Source organism: Podarcis erhardii (assembly GCF_964252035.2).
Source record: "Podarcis erhardii genome assembly, chromosome: 6".
In the NCBI taxonomy this organism is placed as follows: domain Eukaryota; kingdom Metazoa; phylum Chordata; class Lepidosauria; order Squamata; family Lacertidae; genus Podarcis; species Podarcis erhardii.
Window position 1 is genome coordinate 53,419,029 of NC_138510.1, and position 13,158 is coordinate 53,432,186.

Genomic DNA, 13,158 nt, shown 5'->3' on the forward strand with positions numbered 1-13,158 from the left:
CACTCTGGAGATTTAAGAGAAGCATGAATGAGCATCATTGGTGTGGATAAAGTCCAAGAAACCATGCTATTGTATCTGGCTGAGCTGGATTATCTCTGAGGTTACTTTTACTTCTATTATTCAGCTGGCACAGCCTAAACACCTTAGGTCACAAAGAATCACATATCTGCATGACAACCAGAACTCTGAAGTAATGGAAGGGAGTGTATTTTCCGAACTTCATAAAATAAAATAAAATAAAACAGAACTCACAAGAATCTCAAATTAAATTTAACCAAAATGTAATGTAGCTTTTTTCCTTATTAAAACCATCACCAGCACGGTTTTAGGAATCACAAGCCTGCAGCAATTTCAAACACCAACCACTATAATTTCACTAGGAGTGATGTCAAATGGATCCAGCTTCCTTTTCTGATTCACCTAACTTCTGACTCTTCTCACATCTCATTCCTCTCCAGAAACAAAAGAAGTCCTACGCCAGAACAAAGTAGGGACAATACCTCTCAGCACTGGGAATAATGCATAGTACTTAAGCTACAATCCTATGCATGCTTATTATGATAGGAAGCTGAAATGAAATCTGTGTAATTTTATTCCTGAGCACACAAGCAAAGGACTGGGCTGCAAGTTTTCTTACAGAAGCCAACATAGAATCAAAAGCTAAAAGAATCATTTCAAAAACATCAGGACCAAAAACATTAACCAAACATTTAGTGTCAGAAAGTGATAAAGATAACATTTTTAAATAGATGAGTTTAGGTGAGATTATGAATACAGATACACGGTACAAAGAACTTACAATAGGAGGAAAGGGAAAGGAAAACGTGTGTTTTGGATTCTGCAGCCTAATAGCAGGTAGCTCTCGATTCTTAACAAAAACGAGCCTTATGAAAATGACTCGCTTAATGGGCACAGCGGAACACAGTAAGAGCAAAAGTTTACACCCCTCCAAGTACAGTTCTTTGCTTCTCCAGGAGAGAAAACGAGAGAAGAACCAAAGCCTGTCCCATTGGAGGGAAGAACAATAAACTTTTAATACAGATGCCCGACACTTAAGAACCACCACGATTGTAAACCTAAACACAATTAAACTTTTTTTTTAACCAAGTAGGTGTTGCTTCTTACCTGGTGGGTCCATTTCGATATAAAATATCAGCTCAGTTGAATATGGCATCATCACCTCCCTCCAGTCCGTGTCATCGCGATCCATATCCCACACTGTATTGTACATTGTGACAAACAGGCAGATGGGCGATCTCTGGGATCCCTCTTTGTGAGCTCGTTTCTTTTAAATAAATAGAACAGCACACCACAAAATAAAGCTTAACCGCCCATAGCACGTACAAAAAAAGGGGGTGAGTGGAAGAGAAACTTTATTTAAGAATAACTCGATGGCTTCCTCTTCAGGAAAACCACTCCCCTCTCAGGAAGCGAGAGGGACCAAAAGAAATGTTCTCTCTCTCTCTCTCTCTCTCTTTTTAATTCCCTCCTTGCTTCGAGGATACTGAGGGTGGAAAGAAGCCACTTAGTCGAAATATGCAAAAAAAAAAAAAGCGTGTGCGTGGAGGCAGAAGGAGAATTTTTGTTTTGTTTTGTGTTGGTTAAAAAGAAAAGTTTGAGGAAACTGAATGTCGCTCTAAAAATATATATTAAAATATTAACAATCCTTCTGCTCTTCTCCCAAAGCGAGTGTGCGCCAGTGAAGGGGAACGTCTCCCTTCTCTCTGTCGCCTCAGGGCAAAGCCCAGCGCCGCCAGTCCAGCAGCACCGCCGCCCCCCTCGAAGCCCAGCGCTCACTGCTGCAGGCAGCAGCAGCAGCAGCAGCTCCCGACCTGCTTCCCGCCGCGCACAAGCCCAGCGTCGGCCCCCGCGCGCTTTCTGGTGCTCGGCTATTCCCAACCCCACTCGGATTCATTTTAAAGAGGCTCTGAGGAGGCCCCAACCACCGCCAACCGCCTCTATGCCGGGGATGAAGCTCCGCCTACCCGAGGGGGGGGGGAAAGAAGTGGGTGAGGGGCAGAGCGCGCGCGCGGGGGGGGGGAAAGAACCCCGCCCCCACTTCGGTTAACCCTTTCATGCTTGCGCTGAAAGGGTATTTCACCTACGTCGTCTGGACGTGCGAAGAAACCGAAGCCGGGAGCCGGGGAGACTCTGCTTCCAACTTTACCTCCACCTCTCTTCTGAGAGTCCACACACATACTGAAAGTAGCAGAGGGTGGGGTGGGCAGTGTAGCGATATGAGGTAGATAGCCTCCCGCTGGAGCAGCAAAAGATGGATAGGTGCCCCCCCCCCGGGCCGCCCAGTCGCTCGCCTGCACCCTGTGAATGTAGACCCCGGTGCACAGAGGTAAATCGCCAGCATCAGAGACCATTCAGAGATAGGATCGACTCCCCCCGCCCCGTCTATATCCCCCTTTCCCTCCCAAACGGCACACAGGAGACGATGCACAAGAAAGTATGTGCTTACTTGCTGACTGACATGGGTTAACGCACAGGAGAGTAAGCGGTATGTTACCGTTGACCACATACTTCCTACATTTTTTGTTGGTATGGTCCATCTTTGGATTTGCTTGCACTGGGACGATGAACGTTTGTGGATAATGCGGTTGTGTTGTGCGAAAGGACTATATATTTTAATGTGTGATGCGTGTGAAACTGACACTGTCTGACTTAATGTGTGCATGGTGTTTCACTGTGCTGATGTGCAGCCATATAATATGCTAAGTGTGTATGAACATAACTGAAGCCATAATCAGCAGCCCATCAACTACAGAGCAGTTCCAGTGTCTCCAATGGGATTACTCCAAATTTGGTGGGATGTGGAGACTCCAGTCATGTGTACATGATCTGGTTTATGGAGAGTTGTGAATGGGCACATATACAATGGTTGAACTTGTGGGGATGTGAAATGGCCAGCTTGGATATAAGAGTCATAACTGTTTTAGTATCCAATACATTATAAAAACTTAATTTGAATGGAAGCAAGGAATCAGTGCATGCATTCTTGGTCCTGCACAGCAATTTTTTCTACATGTGCATGAATTGGGTTGGCTACTGGAAGCAAAGGGAACAAAAACGTAGGGTGCTGCATGTACTGGGGGAGGGAACCCTGAAAATAGGAGTGTGTGTGTGTGTGTGAGAGAGAGAGAGAGAGAGAGAGAAACTGTACCAAGCCTAGTTTATCTGTGCCTTCTATATAGCAGTGGCTAAGCACATCTAATTCTGGTTGATTGTGTACATTTGTTACATGCATAAGAAGCAATATGCTCCAGTCACTCTATTAAACTCAGTGAAATTTCTATAGGTGAATATTACAACATCTGTGACAGAGTGTATGGGAAGTGTTTAATCAAATGGGCATGGTGCATATAATGTGGTGTGGCTAATTATGTGCAACTGACTGAAAGTTTGTGACCATGCAATCCAATTGTGGCCATGTTTACTTAGGAGTCACAGGGGCTTACTCCTCCAAGTATGAAGTCATAGGACTGCAGCCAGATTTGTGTATGTGGCAGATTGTGGGTGATGCGGTGTTTGTGCCTCGGTGTGATGTAATATTTGGAAGAGTGCTTAATCAATGTTATTTTATATACATTTCATGATGGAGGAACTGTTATTGTAAAATTCATGTTGTGTAGTTTGTTGGCAGGACATGTGAGACAGTGACTCCCATAGAATTAGCTGCTCATCTAATACTTTTAACATGTATGTTTTAACCTGTCTAGTTAGGATCAGGTCTTACGTGTGAAGTCTGAAACAACCTGGGTCTGTTGCCCATCCTTGCCAAATACTGATTGTAAAATGCTAGGCTGCAGTACTATTTCTGCTCCCACCTCCCTAACTACAGTATTCAAAATCTAACATGTTCATGTGTGATAGTTATTCACAGAAACTGGTGTTCACACAGTCCTTAACATTTTGAAGGAGTTATCCCATAATATTCAGGGTAATCTAGATAATCTGGTTCCAAATGTTTGTAATATACTATGCACATGTGGAATCAATGAATACTCTCAGAGAAAACTTGGTTTTAAGCAGCATCTACCTATGTGAATGGTAATTCACAATTATATTTGTGATTAAATATCCTAGCCATACAACATTGTTTGTTGTCCTTAGGGATATCATATTGGAAAAAACTGTACACTACCATATCTGATGACTGCACACATTCCTTATTGCTGCATGTTCATGTTGTGTACATATATTGGGGAAGCTATAGCCAACCATTCCCTGATTTCACATCTGTGGAGAAGCCACTGCCTCCATCTAGCAACCATTGTTTTTAATTACAAACTGAGGTTTAATGTATAGACAAGACCATTACATTCACTTTCCTAGTTAAAACATGCTTTGTGCTTGGAGCTACCCATGTTATCTTGATGAGTCAGCTTAAGTTTTGCACATGTGAAAATGGTGAAGTAATTTTAGGATATTCTTCAGTGTCTCTGTCTTCAAAGACAGAACTACCGTAACTGGTTTAGAGTTTTGGGAACAGGAGTTTGCATATTTTGTTCAAAGGCTGAGCTTCTTTATCCTGCCAGAAATGAAGGCAAGTTATTGAAGCAGGTGACAAAGTGACAAGACAAATAAATGGTCTAGGTATGTTTCTGAACTTTGTGGCACGAGAGGTCCTGAGTGCTTTGATTGGGATAGCTGCAGAAACAGTGTTATTTGTTGCCAGTGTAAAATATAGGCGTACAATTCTACCTTTCCTCTCCTTATTTAAGGCAAGAAGTCGCATATTACGTCTCTGGCTTGCTGCCAGGATACACGCCAGCTCGGCAGGCGGGTAGAAAGTGGCGGGGGTGGGGAGGAGAGCTCGGATTAGTTAGCCCAGTTTGCGAGAGCCGCTTTGCTTGTCTTTTGTCTGAGAGGAAGCATCGAGCTTGAGGATTGGCTGAACGGCCCTCGGCAGAACTACCCAATAGGAAGGAAAGAAATCCAGCCGGCCGGATGGCGATTGGCTGGGAGCCCCAGTTACTAAGCGGGACAAAGAAAAGAGGGTAAAGGGAGGGGGAGCTGGAGTGGAGAATGAAAGAGCTTGCAGTGCCCACCTCCGTTCTTCCCCATCAGACTCCACCCCCCCCCCCGCTTCTTCCTTTCGCTAAATGGTGTTTTACTACTCACATGAACAATAGACACAAGTGATGCATTACGAATGCCACCGATGAAATCTGGGCACCTCCTGGGTCGGCTGGAGATGTCTCAAGATCTAGCCGTCCCATACAGAATATTCGAAAATAATTGAGAGGCAACACGCAGCATTAAGGAGAGCTATGGTTTCAAACGCACCGTGGATAAAACTGCACACAACGTCCGCTGCTCTGCTCCCTTACCCGCTTTGCTTTCTTGTTTTGGCGTTCAGCCCAGTAACCCCGGTGCCCTTTCCAGCTGTTTTGAGAGATGGAAGCGAGCTGGAACTTAACACTTCAACGTACAACTCAAAAGATTTCGAGTGACTTTACAAATAATAGTAATAATGAGTTCAGTTCTAGTCAGATACTCTTAAGGCACTTTATAAGTACATGTTCCTATTTAATCACTCCTTTTGAATGAACGTCAGATCTAAAGAGATGCCTGGCCACAGCTGAGAAATAGCATCTGTCAATTGTACAGATAGCGAAGTAATAAGAGCAACCTTCAGAAACCGAGAAACAAATATTAAAAGGGGGCAGAGATTGTACTTTTCGCTGCATCTAAATCAGGAATAGCTAACTTTTGGCCTTGCCGATGCTTGCCTACAGCAACTCCCATTATACCTGACCATTGGCTACAGAGTTGGGCGGGCAACATCTGGAGGGCGACAAGTTAGCTGCCTCTGTCTTAAATATCTATTATACAGGTCCAGATGATATGAATTGAGATTTACTCCAATGACTGTCAGCATGATCCTAGTCATGTTCACTCAGAAGTAAAGCTTACTGCATTCTGTGGGATGGATGATATCTTAGAAAGTCAAGAATTGCAGTCTCTCTCACACACCTTTAAATTACATTGTTGTGCTTCCTCATAACCAGATGCTGAGTCTTTTTACACCAAAGTAAGTCCCCCTGAGTTCAATATAGCTTGCTTCTGAGGAAGGAGGCTCAGGACAATTTGCAGCTTATGCAGCACTACTGTACTTGTTGCAGCTGACCCAAAACCAGAGGTAATGTGATGCTGTAGTCAGGCTGCAAGCCAAGAAAACTAGAAACAGCACTTTGCAATAATTTTTCAACGAGATGTTTGAAACTACCTTTAGTCAGTGTAATAGATAGGCCTCAACAAAGTTCAGCTTTTGAGAGAAAAGGAGTATCTCTTTAAGTAAAGAAAGCAAGAGTCTTCTAGAAATTTTAAAACAATGGCAGGGTCACAGGAGCACGGCTTGGAAGGACACATTTACTTGAATGGTGATGGGTGGAATTAATTTGATGTCAAATGGTGATGTGGGGGAGCTCATAGATGCTTGAAGTTACACACAAATTTGACATCAGAATTGTTATATACCTATCTATTTCACGGAAAAAGACATTTCTGCCTGTAAAATGTCACTGATTCTCTTCACAACTTTCACAGTTTTGATGAATGTTCATGATGTAACCCTTCCTCCGTGAACTCAGCACACATCTTGAGACACAGAGCTTAATTAAACCACAGCTTCAAATGTAACATTGGAAGCAGTGTTGAAAGAGACTGCTTTTCTTCTTTTAAAGGTGTTTTTCATTGCTCTGAAAACCAAACAATTGATAATTTCTCCATCCATAGCAACACATATTATACATTCAGATGATACAATATTTGTGCCAGTTAACCAATCCCCCTGCTGATGGGGGTTTTGGTGAATACTAAAAATGAATAAAATGGTGTTGAATAATTAGAAGCCTACATTCGCTTTACAGAAGTATGGCCATAGAGATTTTTAAGTTTACTGCTGCTGCTTGAATAATTTCTATAGGAAGTAATTGAAAGAAAGCTGCTGCTACAGTAACCAGATTCCTTGAGGGAGAGAGAGCGCTGCATAAAAGCGTAGCTTTCATTCAAGTACTGTAATTCACTCTAGATAAATTAATTTTATATTCACATTCATTCTCTGATTAATCTATGATAGGAATATATGCCCCCTTTCTTTTAACATTTTAAATAAAAAATATTAGAAATTATTTCAGTATGTTTCTGTTCAACACCCTCTAACAGAAACAGTGAATCCCAGAAGAATATTATGAGACACTGCGGGGGGGGGGGTCCCCTCCAGATCTTGTTGATTCCAATTTCCATCCAGCCCCGCTGCAAACATTACCAAAGGTCAGGAATGATGGCCAGTGGAGTCTAGCAATTCCTGTTGGGTGACAGGTTCCCCACCCCGATTTAATGCAATGACATTGACATTCAGTGTAAATGTGTGTAGGAACCATGTGTCATCCTAACCATGTCTACTCAGAAATAGTTTTCAGAAGTACAAAAAAACCCCCAACCCCATTTAAAAACAAAACTTAAGGGAGGGTGGCAAAGAAGCCCACAGACTGAGTATGCTCTATTGGCAAATAATCTTGACTAATGGAGTGTGGAGGAGGATGGAATAAAGCATGTGGCATTCTGAAAAGGGGCACTCCACACTACAAGATTTTGATGCAGGTCCCACTTGTATGTATTAATTGCAACTAAATGCAGAAAGGTATACCCAAGTTTATTTTATTGTAATTAAACCCCCGCCATCAATTCCATTATATATAGATACTGTACATAGATAGCTAGGCCAGATAATTTTGCACAATGTTCAGATTAATAGAGGGTTGTCTCCATGTGTCCTACACACAGCCCAAACATGCCATATTCCCTCTTAGCCCAAGCAGTATTTCATGGGTCCCATGATCTTTGGTCCCATATAATAAAGGTGATAATATGATGACAATCTTAAAACACTAGAAAGTTTAGAAACCAACACTCTGCCTGCTCGCCAATGCAACAAAGGTTCACATTGTCAACTGCTATAAACTCTCTTTCATTTCCTTGCGTTTGACAATTTGTACTTTGAGGCAGGATTAAATATTAAAGACCCGAGTGTTTTCATGTGTTTTGGAAAAAGCCAGAAGAGCTTCCAGCCGAATATGCTGAACACAGAAAAGCCATTTGAGCCAATCTGCTGGGTTTCTTTTGGGCAATGCTATGAAAACGTGATAACCAGCGACCTGATTTAGTCTCCAACATGCTTCTACAGCTATATAGGGAGAGAGTATGTGGTGAATCACCACTTCCATGGAGATTGCAGTTCACCTAGCACTGGTGGAAGAATATCAAGACAGAGCCCATAGCAGAAGTACACATTTGATAGGAGAAGATACGGGTTGTGTAGCCCCTCTTGAGCACAAAAGAGAGCAAAAGTCCTTTCATTTCCAGATTGGGTTCCTTGGCATAAATGGCACAGCTTGCAGAACATGGGTTGTACCCTTTGCAATTTTGCAAAGGTGGAAGGTCGATCAAGCTTTATTCAACAATGCAAATCTGAATAGCCCTGAGTCCTACCCTGCTGAAACCCATTTAAAACCTCAGAGCTAGAACTGGGATAGCTGATCTCAGTGGGCAGCTCATTTAACCTCTTGGGGAGGTGGTGGGTAATGAAACATTATCTTTATATTGAATGCCGCTCTCTCCTTCCTCATTTGTATCCATTTCCCCCCAAAGTGACATTTCCCACCATGGAGACATAATAATAATAATAATAATAATAATAATAATAATAATAATACCCCACCCATCTGACCACTGTAGGCGGCTTCCAGAAAAATATAAAAAATAATAAAATGCCAGACATTAAAAATTTCTCTGAACAGGGCTGCCTTCAGATGTTTTCTAAAAGTTGTTTCATTTTTGATCCCCCTGATATTTCATGGGAGGGTGTTCCACAGAGGGAGCGCCACTGCCAAGAAGGCCCTATGCCTGGTTCCCTGTAACTTCATTTCTCACAATGAGGGAACCGCCAGAAGACCCTAGGAAGTGGACCTCAGTGTCTAGGCTGAATGATGGAGCTGAATGATGGCTGAGGCCTTTTAGGGCTTTAAAGATCAGTACCAACACTTTGAATTGTGCTCAGAAATGTACTGGGAGCTAGTGAAGATCCTTTAGGATTGGTGTTATATGGTCTTGGTGGCCACTCCCAGTGACCAGTCATTTTGGATTAGTTGTGGCAGGCATTTTGGATTAGTTGTAGTTTCCGAGTCACCTTCAAAGGTAGCCCCACGTAGAGCGCACTGCAGTAATCCAAGCGGGAAATAACCAGAGCATGTACCACTCCAGTGAGAAAAAATGGAGAGATGTTAAAATTAATCTCCTTATGCAATTAATCAAAATTTGGTCAGCCTACGTGTTTGCAAATATTATGCATTAGTATGAGTGTGTGAATATGTATACATATATGCAATATATTCACCATCTCTTTGATAGACATACACACACAGTCCAGTCATGATCTCCTCAACTCTCTCCCTTTCCTGTTCTCTGAAAAACTCCAGCACAATCTGCCTTACATTCACAGTGGTGCTGCAGTAAAAATACTCTAACTTTGACCCACCAAGTAGACAAACCATTTTACACGCCACAGAGGAAAGCAAAATTCCCTCAGGACCAGACCAAACTGATCTGATCTCAGATAAATTTCCTTCCTGTGTACAAATATGGCTATCAGACTCTGAATGTGAAAGTAAGCCTGGACTGTTAAGCATCCCCAGTGGAAATTTTCAAAGCAGTACAGCAACAATTGTCCAGATCTTCCAATACTGTATTATATTTCTGTTTGCAGTGGTGGCACTGCAAAGGAACATTGGGAAGTAAGGAGAGAGAGGACGAAGCAGATTCTGTGGGAACAAGCTCTGCGTTGCATGTCTGAGCTGTTAAGGATATGTGGAAAAAGCTTTCTTTTTTATTCTCATTCGGCAACCGCAGTTCTAGCTGCAGTCCCCAACAGTGCCATCCATGGTTGTCTTGTCAGTGGTAGTGGTGAGGAGCACAAGCAAGTAAGAGATAGCTGCCTGCCTTTGTCATGGCTTATCAACAGAATGGCAATAGCCAAGTTTTGGAGTGACTCTATTACTTCCTTTTTTTTCCCTTTTGGCAGATTTAAATAAAGATGGCAGTCCTACTTATTCACTCTGCTCCAAGCTTCAAATGAAATGTTACCATGCCCTGTTAGCCACCCAGCACAGAGAGAACTGTATTTACATAGTGAAGTACCCATATATTTTGTGACTGCAGATTGTATAATAAAATGAGAAACAGCCACACATTGTTCATAAAGGCAAATGAAATGGGAAAACAAACCCTTAGTCAAAACAGGTGCTAATAGTGTAAATCCTATAGATGTCTACTTAGAAGTAACCCCTACTGAGTTCAATGGGACATATTCCTATCAAGTGAGTAGCCTAGATGATTTCAAGCCTGTTCACTTAACTTGATTTGTGGCCCTCCTTGACATAGTTTCACTGGAATTTATCAGACTCCCAAATTGCCGCTGGCTGGTGTGCAGCAAAGTGATGGCAGTGGCAGAGTGTTCTTTTTCCAACGGTGAGTGCTGCCATCCCCTTTCCCAAACACTCTCCATAATACATAAAGATGACTGGCCACCTTTAAAAGGAACAATATCACTTGCACAAGACTGTCACAACAGCAAAGTCAGCTGTCTTGTATCAACCAATGTTGCAGTGAAACAGAGCTGCCCAAGGTCAGGTGATGGTAGTTCCTGCATCCTTGAGGGGACATCTTAGGTTTGCAGAAAAACTCCATTTAAAAAGAAACAAACTAAAAAAAATGAGAAGATTGAGGATTGTTCACAGAACCCTGACAGCATGAGAGCAGAGTGCAGGAACAACGAGTCTCTGTGCTGGGTGACCACCAGACCTAGAACTAATGCATCACTGAACCCCGATTCTCTTTATGTTCCTTTAATTTATTATGGAGCACACCCCATTTGCAGCTTAAAGGGTCTATTGGAAGTGATTAATTTGATTCGGAGGGAAATATTTCCTCTGATCCAAATTAACTCTTCCCCATATACACTCATACAAAGGACTATTTAAACTATAAAAGCTACATGCCTCCTAACAGGTTGAAGGGTTTGGGAGAGGGGAAGCTACAGCATTAGACATCCCCTGATGCCAATTTCCTCCTGAACTCTCCTATACAGTCAGGGCAAGCTAACTATTCCACCCCTCAAGTACTGGATTGGAGAGTTCAGAGACAGTTGTCCAGCTCTGAACTTGGCTAATATTCTACTGTGTGAGGAGTTTCCTCATTATTTCTTCCCTCACCCCAGTTCCTTGAGGGGCCTGATCTTGTGTCTCATGAAAGCAGTCATGGTAATTTGTTTGACTAAACTTGAAGACTAGCAGGATTTGGGCTAGGCTACATGCATTATTTTATCTCCTCCTCTATCTTCCATGGGGAAAATGTATTTATGTATATTTATTAAGTGGGCCTGATGAATAATGTAGCCAGATATCCCTTATTTCAAAAACCAAAAACACCAAACATGTCTTCTTTTAGTATAGGATAAGTTTCTGAGTCACCACTTATTCTATGAGCTCAATTATACTATCATTAAAATACAGAATTACAATCTATTTTGGAACAGGGTGGACTTTCATGGACCTTTCTTTAAAATCTGTGTTAATACTTGCAGTCCTTGGAAGAGTATGTCCATAGAGCTAGAGGCTATTAAGTATAGCTCTTGCCCTGTCCACAATTGCTCTATCCATACCTCATCTTGTGTACAGATTGTAACCAATTATGTTGTCTCTCATCCTTGATTGTATTTGCAAAGTCCCTGACTTTCACCATATGTCCGTGAATAACTCATTTAACAGGGAAGAGATCTTTGCTTAGCTATTTTTCTCAGTTCAATCTTGGCATGGTCGGCCAACTGGTACCAAAGAAAGATAGGACCTTTTTCAACAACTACAGCAGCAAGAATTCTCCTGGCAAAGTATTGGAAGATGCAAGAATTACCTACTCTGGAAGAATGGCAGACGAAGGTGACTGAATTTATGGGACTGGCAGAGATGACCGGCAGAATCCGTGATCAGAGGAGAGAGACAGTGGAAGAGGACTGGAAAAAATTTAAAATATATCTTAAGAACTGTTGCAAAATCTCAGACTGATAAAATGTCAAGGGGTAAGAAACAGAGAATTATAGCTGTAAATATTTAAGTCAAGAGAATCTTGAGGGAAATTAAATATAGAAATGGAATGAAGGATTGCTAAAAAATTTTGAAACAAGGGTGCAGTGAAGGGGAGGCATGGGGAAGTCATGTGTTGTTTATGAATGTTTTTATTTGTGTGTTTTTTGTTTATGAAAATTAATAAAAATTATTTAAAAAAAACCAACAACAATCTTACAGACCAGGACAAGCAGAAGCTGCAGCAGAAGTTAAAAGAAATTCAGACAGCATAATTTTGGTACATAGAGAAGGAAACCTTGCGGTCTTTCTGCTATTTTATAAGGAACAAGGAGTCATCTCTTTCCCAATGCTACAACTCCCGTCTCATAAAAACGCCTAGTTTCTTCACTAAAGTTGCCTCCAGACTGTCAGTACCTTGTGGGAAGGATTCAATCTCATACTGTAAATTTTTGCAATTAAAATGGATTAAAGTGTTTTGGTGCAACAAATCCACTTTTACAAATGTGGACTTTCTGCAGTGAGGAAAGTGAAGAGGACATACACTAAAAAGTGTGGGATAAATGACAGATTAACAGGTAGGTATGTAACCACCACGTAAGCAAATGGGTGAATGCAAGGTGAATGCTCATTGTTGTATAACCTCCCCCAAAACAAATCAGAACAAAGGCTCAATAAAGACTGGAAATCATATAATCTCCATGTAAGCTTTATGCAAACAATTCAGGATGAATACTCAATAAAAAGGTCATTGGAGGAACCCCAACTACTGCATGACCCCATCTCAATCACATGCTTTTAGGAAATCTTCCTTGTTTCAAAAACTCCCTATTCTAGAATGAAAAATAGCCCCATTTGCACGTTAAATTTTATAGGCACTCTGACTTTTTCACATGCTCAGTTCTTCAAAAGGAGTTTGCAAATTCAGGGGTGCCAACTTGAGTAAAATATGTGGGGAGCAGTTAAACATAATTGATCACAAGATGTGACGCATGTAAAACATTTGAATGGC

At 41.7% G+C, this 13,158-nt stretch overlaps 1 protein-coding gene and 1 long non-coding RNA gene across 7 annotated transcripts in view; one reads left to right on the forward strand and one right to left on the reverse strand.

The window, feature by feature from the left end:
• The window catches only part of LOC309345255 (phosphatidylinositol 3-kinase regulatory subunit gamma), a 252,879-nt gene that overhangs the window by 47,026 nt on the left and 192,695 nt on the right, over positions 1 to 13,158 (reverse strand). For 2 of the 6 annotated variants that reach the window (XM_081868240.1, XM_081868239.1), the window contains exon 1: positions 1,126 to 1,888. The exons of the other annotated variants lie outside the window; for them this stretch is intronic. In XM_081868240.1, coding sequence (XP_081724366.1) covers positions 1,126 to 1,231 — 106 coding nt within the window. In that variant the 5' untranslated portion in view covers positions 1,232 to 1,888. Of the gene's footprint in view, positions 1 to 1,125; positions 1,889 to 13,158 lie in introns of those variants that run through there. 6 annotated transcript variants of the gene reach the window in all.
• Positions 2,116 to 13,158, forward strand: part of LOC309345310 — an 89,615-nt gene continuing 78,572 nt past the window's right edge. The window contains exon 1 of the long non-coding RNA XR_014158176.1: positions 2,116 to 2,506. This is a non-coding gene — a long non-coding RNA (uncharacterized lncRNA). The remainder of the gene's footprint in view (positions 2,507 to 13,158) is intronic.